Raw genomic sequence first — 10,303 nt, 5'->3', positions numbered from 1 at the left:
TTTTAATTAAAACAAACACAATTTATCGCATGAGAAAATGATAATAATACAGATTGGAGTAATAATATTCGATAAAAAGAACATGTGTTTCACAATATACGAGGCCTTTTTTTCATTTGTAAATGACCGTGTTACATGAGGATGGACATAGGAGCTTTTTCTTCTTTTTTCTTTTTGCGTATAAAAATAACAAAGTTAACCAGAGTAATCACAGTCTATATAAATGGCTATAGTTCTAAAGCCGTGGAACATTCGTTGCTTACGTCGTGCTTAAGACTTAAACTCTGCACCTCTTGTTGCGTCTTGGCCAATTCCATCAGTGCCAGAGCGCCCAGCCATTTCTTATTGTCTTCCTGAATCGGTGACCTAACTGTATTGTCCTCTGTCATAGTATCGGTTATTTCTGCATGCGTTTTATCAATGTCCGTTACAATAGGTAGCTTTGGAACGATCTCAACTTTGCTGCCACTTGTACTACTAGCCAACATTAGAACTGTTGGTCTAGTTTCGTTTTCACTGATGTGAAAGTTGTACAATGTATCTTGATTCGCTGTCTCTTTATGAATAGTATGCTCCGAATAATCGAAATGAATCAATTCGGAATCTTCAGGTTTCGGAATATATTCGTTAATACTAGTTTTAAAAATACTCTGATTACTCGGCATGTTATTTGATGCCTCGTAACAACACCAATTGTTTAGAGTCTCTTGGCCAATCTTTAAGCCCTCTACCACTTTCGGAGATTCGTTATTCTGATTCATATCCCATGTTTGCAAGGAGATGGGATAAGAAGGCTCTTCTAATTGTGCATTTGGAATTGCTAGTTCATTATCCATACTCGATGTGGCTATATTGTTGTCCGCTTCAGAATTGCCGAATGATGTGTACCAATGTAACTCGGACGATTCTGTGGATCCGCTCAGACTCTGCTTCTCGTCAATTTTGTATGCAGAGTTCGCACTGTTGGATTTAACTTCTCCGTTCAGATCCAACTGTGCTTGTTCTAGGCAAGCGTATCGTAGCCATCGTTTCTTTGGTTGTAGTCTGTCCAAGGGTCTTCTCGACGGTGTCATCGCCAACTTGGCATTGGAAGCTTCTTCGTCTTCGGATGTTTGCAGTATCGCGCAGCACGTGCCTGTCGGATCCTCATCTTGGCTGTCCTCCTGGCTATCCTGACTATCCTGACTCTCACTGCAGTACAGTCGCTGACTCGGTGGTTTGCGATCTAAATTTTCCTGTTCTCCCGCTATATCCATCATCAGACCTTTTCTAGATTTTATCCTTTTGTGGTTCTCGGTGCTCTTCCACGACTTTTTCTTTCGTTCGCTCTTTCCGGTCGGTGTTTTCTCCTCCCGTTCTCTCGCCATCTTGTAACGCTCCAGCCATCGAGTAACTTCGTGCGGCAACTCCATGTTTTCAGACACTGGTTTTAATACAAAGTCATCCGATCTTGTTAAGTTGGCATAAGGATGGTCGGGACAATGTCTATTGGCATGAGTGAATCTCGTTTCACAGCCTGGTTCGGTGCATAAAAAGGGTTTCTCTCCTGTATGTAGTCGTTGATGAGTTTTTAACTGGCCCGATTGAGTAAAAGCCTTGGTACAGCCAGGATAATCGCATAAATATGGACGTTCTCCTGTAATTATACAATTTTTGAGTTAGTATTTACGTTAAATTAACATATGATACATAGTTGCATTTGTAGTTTGTTCAAGAGAATGAATATTATGTTATGGGAATTATATATATGAATGACTTGTACACTTTTGGATTATAACGGAATATTCAATCTCTTGAGCAAACTGCAAATTAATGTGCGCTATGCAAATATAAATTATCAAAATGTTTTAGAATTTTACTAATTATTAATGTAGCTTATAATTTTCAATGTAATAATAAAACAAGAAAAAATATTGCACTATGTGCACATATTTATCAATTTTTAAATATTTTCTGCGAATTTTTCCTTTGGCTTGAAAAATTTTTTCGAGAATTGCACGTTTTTTTTCACGACACGACACGTAGATGATTTAAAAATCACAAAGCAATATCCTTCTATTGTCCGTAGACAAAGAAGTCTCTCTCATTTTTTAACAATAATTTCAATAATTTATTTAACTCTATATCATCATTATCTTTTGTTAACTTTTTGTATTGTTGGGGATTCATCCCAGAGCTTGTAATAAATACAATTTTTTTTCTCTCTCTCTTTCACTCATTCACAAAACCGTAAATCTAGAAATCCTCGGCGAGTCAAAATTCGTAGATCGCAATTTGGCGCGCAATCCGCGAACTTTGAGCATCGGAATCGAACGCGTGCACGCTGCGATTACACGCGCACGCGAGGCAAGCCATTTAAGTATTTAAAGCGCGGCATGATGGCCGATTGGCGGGACGCGAGCTCGCGAGATAGAGTGAGACAACACACATCGTGGACACGCGAAGCACACGCGCTCGCGCGCGCGCGCAGAATCATCGCAAGGACGATTTTCTCGCGATCATTGAATAAAGTCGGCCGGATTCTCGGCGGGTAGGGTACCGGGCGGTCAAACGGCGACGTTCCCGACGAGCCCCGGTCGTCGACGAGCCGGGAGAACGACGTAATAGCCCAGGTAGTTCTAGTATACGTCTCTCTTTCTCTCACCGGTGTGGGTGCGCAAGTGCGCTTGCAGACTCTTCTCGCGCGGGAACACCCGGTTGCAGAATTTGCACTTGATGTTGCTCGGCGACGTGCTACCTTGCATCATGAGATTCGTGAGCGCGTCGGCGCGCGGGCGACCACGACGATGGCTCTCGGAGCCGGCGCCGCGGTCGCCGCCTCTCGCACCGAGGACGCCGCCTCCGCTAAGGACGCCGCTCCCGTCCGTGCCGCTCAATCCGTGCTCGCGGTACTCCGGGGACGAGCACGAGCTGCCCGGACTGAGATTCACGTTTCGCACTAGCTCACTCCAGTTCCAAGGGTAGTACGTGTCGCACGGGCTACGATCCAGGGCCTCCGCCGACGCTCGCGACTCCCGCTTCGGCGTGTGCAATTCCATTCCGCGCCGAAACCCCACACTGTTTTCCCCGGTTCGCTGCGGAGGCTCTTCTTCCTCTTTTCGCCTTTCTTTCTCACTCGATTGTCGAGTGTGTGTGCGCGCGCGTGTGTGTGTGTAGGATTTTTGGGACCTTCCGCCTTCGCCACCTCCGTCTCCGTGCCTTGTCGTTCGTTACTACCGCTCTCCTACTCTCTTCTCTTGTTGACCGGTCGGTTGGCCGACAGGCGCGACCTCTTTACCGCCGCGCGCGGGTACGCGTGCCGCGTGCAACTGGTAAACCGCCAAAAGACGCACGGTCGTGCGCGAGCCAGCGGAAAATGGCCGACGCGCATGCGCGCCGAACATGGACGCGGCAAACAGATATCGGTTCGAGAGAAAGGAAAAATTACATTGCTTTTATTACTTTTTATTTCATTCCTTTTTTTAGCAATCGACGCTTCACGTTGGACGCTGACATTAAACGTCATCAAACGTCAAAATTATGTCATTTTGTGCTTTAATGATGTCTGTTTGCTACCTGGGACGAAAAAATAAATGCATAAAATATATATTTTAAACATATATAGCGCAATATTAAATATATTAGAAATAGGAATTATTTTAAAATATTATTAATTATATTATTTTTATTATTAATATTTTTATATAAATATATAATAAATTATAAATATTATTAATTAATCATATAATTATAAAATATTATTGAATTATTTGAAAATAATAAAACTGATATAGAAATACAAATTTTTGAATATAAGACCTTTCACACAACAGAGAAAATATTAGAAATAAGAATTATTTTAAAATAATAAAAAGAATGAAAAAAAAAAACTGATATGTATAAAAATACAAATTCGAGAATAATAGACTAGTATAAAAGCCCTTATACTCGAATTTGTATTTTAACTAATTATTATAATAAATGATTGCCAGTTTGGTCGACTTTTAACTTTGAGGAGAGATTTTTATTAATTATTACTGGCGAACCTTAAGGATTATTATCTGTTGTATTTTTATTTTAGAGTTTTTTCGATTATTTTTAAAATAATTCTATTATGCGCAGGATTTTACTTTCAAGATGACGAAACACGCCATATTATATCACGAACTAATCAGAAAACTTGATGCGATCATATTTTTGTCACCACGAGTTTCGGCAAACGATGATTGGCTGCTATCCTAGAAACTTTCATGACCCTAAAAACTCCATAGTTGACATCCAATCGGCGTGTTAGGAAGCGTCTCCTGATTGGTCGATCGTTTCATCTTATTTTCCCTAGAAAGATAACGCAGCAATTGCAGATTTTAAATACGGCTTTATACATGACTTTATTTTCTTTTTTCCAAAAAAAATACACGCAGCTTTACGACAAAACATCTCCCTGAAATACATCGAAGGAAAATCAAGTGTATCGTCAAAATAAAGATTTCTCTTTAATTCATCGATCGTTTGAATTAAAGCTACAAATTATCGAAATTTCCAAAATTCCGATTGGTCGCCGGCTTTCCATCGAATCAAAACAAGATAAATGAATTTACCGCGATTTTTCTTCCTTTTTCGTACAAATAATCGGAAAAAATGCCAATTACGATTTCCTAGAAACGTGAGATTATTTACACCGGCACCTTCTCGATAATCGCGAGCACGTTTTTCTCATGCGAGATCGCGCTACTTCCCGGCGACATTTGAGCGACTGAAGGCGTCTTTCTCGTGGAAAATCGTTATAGATTTTGGCGCGAAAAATTTCGAAATCGGTTGAAAATTCACGATTCGAATATTAACGTTTCGTTCTACCGATTTTAATCGGTCGATCCAAACGATACATCCTCTAAACGACTCACGGTACACCTGGTGGGGGAGATGGCGCGCTTGCTGGCGATATTACGCGATCCCCCCTTCTTCTTTTCGTACCGTGCCCTAGCAGGGTAGACCTCGTGGTGGATTGAGTTCTCCGACTCGGCCATATTGGATAGTGAATGTGTCTCACGTTACCGAAGGGCTCGAAAGTAGCCGAAAACCTCCTCAAGATCCTCGACGACGTGAGGATACACAACCAAGATGGAAAACGAGTACACGGTCACAGTTACGAATAAGTTCCTGCTCGAGCTCGACGAGAGCGAGGATCCTCTGGAGGTGCTGAAAGTACGAGAGCAGGAGAAAGAGGCGAAGAAGAAGGAGAGAATCTCCGAAAAGGAGAATAAAAGCAAGCAGCAGCAGCAACAGCAGCAACAGCCGCAGGACGGCCAGAAGGCCGCGAACAACAAGACGCCCAAGAGTCGCGTCATCAAGGACGCTCAGCAGCCGCCGTCCAAGACGCAGGATCCGAAAAAGGATCAAGGTTAGTCGGTTCGCCGCGGCGCCTCCATCCATCTCTCTCGCTCTTTCCTCGCCTTCGGCCTCTCGCTTGGTCGCGCGCGCGTTATGGCCGCGATCGACCGCGGTGTTCCTCGTGTTCGCTGTCCATGTGCTCGTGCCGACTCCCGAATTTCGTCCGGGAATCGGCGACCCTTTCTCCTCCCCCCTTTGCCTCCTTTCCCGCCCGCGCGCGCGAGCGCCTTCTCTCGATCGATCTCTCGCTGGATTTTCACGCCGAGCGGCGTGCTGCGATATTTAGTAGCGTTTCCACGCGGTTGCGAGATTTTCCGAAAATCATTTAAAAATAGGCACTCCACGCCGCGGTCTTATATGTACTCGGACGCGGAGGATGGGCCGAATTCGGCCGAATGCCGGGAAATTTATGAGTTGAAAGGGAATTTTTCGAGACACGAGGCCCTTTATCTAGTCATCTTTTTCTATTTCAATTTTTAGCCACGCTCGTCTTCAATGAAATTATTCAATCGCAGGTATTTCTTGTATTTTATACCCTCGCGATGGATAATCTGTTATTCTGGACCAGTTTTTATTGGTATGATATTTTAGAAACAGTGTATGGTTGATTTTTTATTATATACCTTGAGAAGACAAAGGACTAATGTCCATTGGTCCATCTTTGTATGCTCATTCATTGTTTTAAATGTGAGGCACATTATTGAAAGTCTTTCGATTCAATTGTACCTTTTGGAAAATATTTATAAAAGAACGTTGGAATTTAAAGAGATTTTTCCCAATTGAAGTCTTTGTGTGACTAATGGTAAGCACGCAAATCATATGAATTAGAATGCTTAGTCTTTTTTTAATTTCATAAATTTTTAGTATTTTCTTTGGGAAATATATAGAAATTTATATTTTATTAGAAACTAAGACCTATTTATATTAAAGAAGACTTTGAAGTATGATTTCGTGATTTTTAAAAACCTTTTGATCAATTAGAATTTGATCTTTCGAGACAGACAATACATCCTTAAGATAATCTATCAAAATTATGTAGCATATATTTAAAATATATTTTTGTTAGAAATAAATATATTAGCTTGAGAAAAGTATTTGTTTAGAAAGAAAACAAATATTATATTTAAATGTTTTATGTTAATATTTTCAGTAGAGAAAAAGGCAACTCAACCAAGGACAACTGGTGGTGATCGCAACGTAAAGTTCTCCAGCGAATCTAGAGAAGAACGCAACAATAGAAGAAATCGTGAAGAAGGAGAGAAACCGCGAGGACAGGGAGAGTTCAGGAGAGGAGGTCCTCCCAGGTTAGTTCTATAAAACAACCAATAAATAGTACATAATCATTAAATTAGTTTGGTATCTTGAAATATTTAGATTACGCACACACAACACAAAAGTTAAAATCTTTCATTAAAAAAAAAAAAAAAAAATTTGGCATTCCATTTTGATCAAACATTAATAGAATAAATTTGTATATTTTTTTAGAGTAATATTTATTATTATATATATTTATTTTATATTTATTTAAAAAACCATATTTTGCAATATATTATTTTTTTGTATCCAAGAGTTGAGTGCGATGTATGATTATATGCAATTGGAATAAAATGTAGCCAAAAGTGTATTCATGCAGATAATTAATGTGCATCCAAAGTGCTTGCAAATGTGATAATTATATATTTTATTTCGTTTTTCAGCGAAGGTCGCGAGCCACGCGAATTTCGGAACACGAGTGAGAATACTCAACGCGTTGAGTATGGAGAGCGCCGTGGTGCCCGAGGTGGCATGCGTAACATGGGAGGACCACGCGGACCACGTGGTCCACGTGGACGCGTTGGCTTTGATAATCGCGGCAAACGCGAATTTGATCGTCAGTCCGGTTCCGATAAAACGTAAGTATATCGAAATAAATATGCGCGCACGCATACATACACGATATACTCGGATATCTCTTTATGATAATGCTAGCTGTGAGGCTAGCATGTACACTATATCAAGATAGTAATTACATTCAACATCAAAGCTTTTTTAAAACATCAAACAAGACCCATTTTCTTTTTCGCTCTTTTTATATATCTGAATTTTTATTAATTTTGTTTGTGGTTTAATCATAACATTATAATTTTATGTACAATGAATAGCGAATGGTGAATGTAATAGCTTCTTAAATATTCTTTTTACATTATTATTAATTATATCCTTTTATTAATCAATAATTATATACATATAGCAAATAAACTAAAATACTAATGAGAGTATTTGTAACAAAACATGCATAATTAATTTTTTAATAGTATTAATACAGTTCGATTAATATGTTTTAATTTATTAATGTTTGTGTATACATATATTTAAAAGTTACTTTATTATTTGTTTATCAACAGTGGTATCAAACCAGTAGATAAGAAAGATGGCGCTGGGAGCCACAATTGGGGCACCCATAATGACGAGATTGAGTGAGTTTAAAACGGTTTAAATTTTCTATAATAATTAAAATTATGACAAGTTTCTCAAATTAAAGAACAAAATTTTGATTGTTAATTTTTTTCCTAGGGAAAGCCTTAACCAGGAAACTCAAGAATGGAACAATGAAAAACCAGAAACCGAACCTCAGCCGACAACTGAAGTTAAAAATGGAGAAACGACTGCTGATACAACTGTTGAAGAGAAACCGGCCGAAGAAGAGACGCGCGAGCTTACTCTAGACGAATGGAAAGCTCTGCGTAGCAACCGAGCGAAGCCTCAGTACAATTTACGAAAGGCTGGTGAAGGTGAGGATCTCTCTCGCTGGAAGAAAATGTATGCTCTTGAGAAGAAGAAGGAGGGCAACGAGGAAGAGGAGGATGAGGAAGAAGATTATGACGCTGCTGCCGAGTATCCTCAGCGTGTCGGCAGGCAAAAGCGTGTGTTAGGTATCGAAATCCAATTCAGTGATTCACGACGTGGTTCTGGCGGACGAGGCCGAGGTGGTCGTGGTCGTGGTGATCGCATGAACAACGGTCGTGGATTTGGAAATCGCGGTGCTCCCAGAGACAACGAACCACGCGTGAGTATTCGCATTATCCACACATACATGCACATATATATAATAAATTTATTTTTTACAAAAAAAGATTGTATAAATCGTATGCTTCCTATTTGTAGCCGCAAACTGAACAGAGGTCACCACGAAGTCGTCAAAATGCTCCAAAGGTAGACGACGAGAATGACTTTCCTTCTCTGGGATAAGCAGCTTCATCTATTGACTAAACAACATCCCACCATTGCTATCACCATCAGTCACATCTACAACAGATACAGCTGCTACATTAAAAAAAAAAAAAATATTACTATCAAGAATTTTGCGTTAGTGATATCATCATTATTATTAATGCATAATACACGTTACAGAAATGAGATACGTAATACTATCTAAAAATTCCTTTCGTGGCTTGAACGCCATTGTTGGCACATATTGGCATACATTTGTACATACGAAAAGATGTATAATATATAAAGAGATACAACACAAATAGATAACGATCCTTTATTTTTTGTACTTGTAGCACTGGCCAGTGTCTCGGACTAATTATAGACAACAAATGGCCCTCCACAAGTACAAAAAAAAAATACAAAAACAGGATTATCTATTTTTCTTCTTACATCATGCATCCTTTCATATGTACGAATACGTGCTAATATGTAACTATGACGTTGAATATATGCCAATATGTAACCATGGCCATGAGCGATCTGTGAAGAATGGAACATGGGTTCCTTGAACTTGTTAATAATCTTCAGCTCGACTGAAGATCACGAAAGAATGTATAAGAAAAATGAGAGGGAAAAAGAGAGTAAAAGTTTAAGCGGATCAGCAAGTTTGTTTGAAGAATAATACCTCTTTCAAGTGACAGTTTCAATCCGTTTAAATCCGAATCGAAGACTAGTTACCGAGAACGAGAAAAATTTTGCTCTAAACAGGAAATAGAAGAGTGCGGGCTGCGGTATCGATCTCGATTTCGATGTCGCGTTAAAGGCCTAAAGGAGGCTGGATTATAGCATCGATACACCGAACCTGTGTATAATATCTTTTTTAGGCGTAAATTTTAAACGCACTTTCTGTTTTATAAGTTTTATACGATATCCGGAAAAGAACAATCCTTCCTCTCGTAGCCGGCAGGTTTTATCACTTGTCACATATAAGATGTAAAAAAACTTTTAACAGGAAGGATATATTTCTATTTAAGAAAATGCATCGTAATAACAAAAAAAAATCATCTTTACTTAGAACACACGCTATAAGTTTGACTTTATATATATATATATATATATATATATATATATATATATATATATATATATGTATGTGTATACATAGAGAGAGAAACAAAGAGAGACTTCCCTTTCGAAAATGAAGTCTATCTGTAAGAAATACATTATTTAAGTAAAATATCTCGAATATACATTGACACAATGTTTTAGATATACAAACATATATGTATACATATATGTATTCTACGATAAACTGAAAAAGTGAGAAACGTGGTGTGCTGGGAGGTAAGACAGAACGAATGAGTTTACACTTATTATGTTAAACTTATGCGTTCATGAGAATATGAATTCTTAATTACTAACTAATATTAGTTATTTACTATATATTTGTTATACAATTAAAGAAGTAATCACAGCCAAAAGATTCAGACTCGTCCATCATAGAGACAGAAAACAAAAGAGAACAGGAAAACTTTATGGGAATGTTTGAAACTTAGATATGTGTAAATAACATTTACAATAATAAATTGTGACGATGATCGGACATCTTGTATGAATTCAATTAATTTAATAATTGAATAATAAGATTACTCTAGGTAGGTATGTATATACTTTCTCTGCATTTATACAAAGAAGAAAACGTAAGTATATATAGATATATATTAATTAAAAAAAAGGATCTGAT

The 10,303-nt window shown here is 38.6% G+C and overlaps 2 protein-coding genes across 2 annotated transcripts; one reads left to right on the top strand and one right to left on the bottom strand.

The window, feature by feature from the left end:
• Positions 1–126: 126 nt before the first annotated feature.
• Positions 127–3,306, bottom strand: LOC114938028 (uncharacterized). The gene is made up of 2 exons (XM_029311752.2): positions 2,645–3,306; positions 127–1,636 (listed from the first exon to the last, which is right to left on the bottom strand). Exons 1-2 carry the CDS (start codon positions 3,036–3,038, stop codon positions 228–230), a joined length of 1,803 nt encoding a protein of 600 aa, XP_029167585.1. The 5' UTR covers positions 3,039–3,306; the 3' UTR covers positions 127–227.
• A 1,623-nt stretch (positions 3,307–4,929) lies between these two features.
• Positions 4,930–10,162, top strand: LOC114938012 (uncharacterized). Its single transcript, XM_029311725.2, has 6 exons — positions 4,930–5,377; positions 6,518–6,671; positions 7,065–7,259; positions 7,752–7,823; positions 7,921–8,413; positions 8,512–10,162. Exons 1-6 carry the CDS (start codon positions 5,098–5,100, stop codon positions 8,593–8,595), a joined length of 1,278 nt encoding a protein of 425 aa, XP_029167558.1. The 5' UTR covers positions 4,930–5,097; the 3' UTR covers positions 8,596–10,162.
• The last annotated feature ends 141 nt before the right edge of the window (positions 10,163–10,303 follow it).

This window comes from Nylanderia fulva, unplaced genomic scaffold (assembly GCF_048542155.1).
Source record: "Nylanderia fulva isolate GAGA-0341 unplaced genomic scaffold, ASM4854215v1 Scaffold4, whole genome shotgun sequence".
NCBI classification, from domain to species: Eukaryota; Metazoa; Arthropoda; class Insecta; order Hymenoptera; family Formicidae; genus Nylanderia; species Nylanderia fulva.
Note: the sequence above shows the minus strand (reverse complement) of the source record. Positions and strands in the feature narration are given on the sequence as shown.

Coding starts and splice junctions, on each gene's coding strand:
- LOC114938028 (XM_029311752.2), bottom strand. CDS start 3,038: ATGGAATTGCACACGCCGAAGCGGGAGTCGCGAGCGTCGGCGGAGGCC. Junction 1,637..2,644: donor GCACTTGCGCACCCACACCG/GTGAGAGAAAGA, acceptor GTATAATTACAG/GAGAACGTCCATATTTATGC.
- LOC114938012 (XM_029311725.2), top strand. CDS start 5,098: ATGGAAAACGAGTACACGGTCACAGTTACGAATAAGTTCCTGCTCGAG. Junction 5,378..6,517: donor GGATCCGAAAAAGGATCAAG/GTTAGTCGGTTC, acceptor TAATATTTTCAG/TAGAGAAAAAGGCAACTCAA. Junction 7,824..7,920: donor ACCCATAATGACGAGATTGA/GTGAGTTTAAAA, acceptor TTTTTTTCCTAG/GGAAAGCCTTAACCAGGAAA.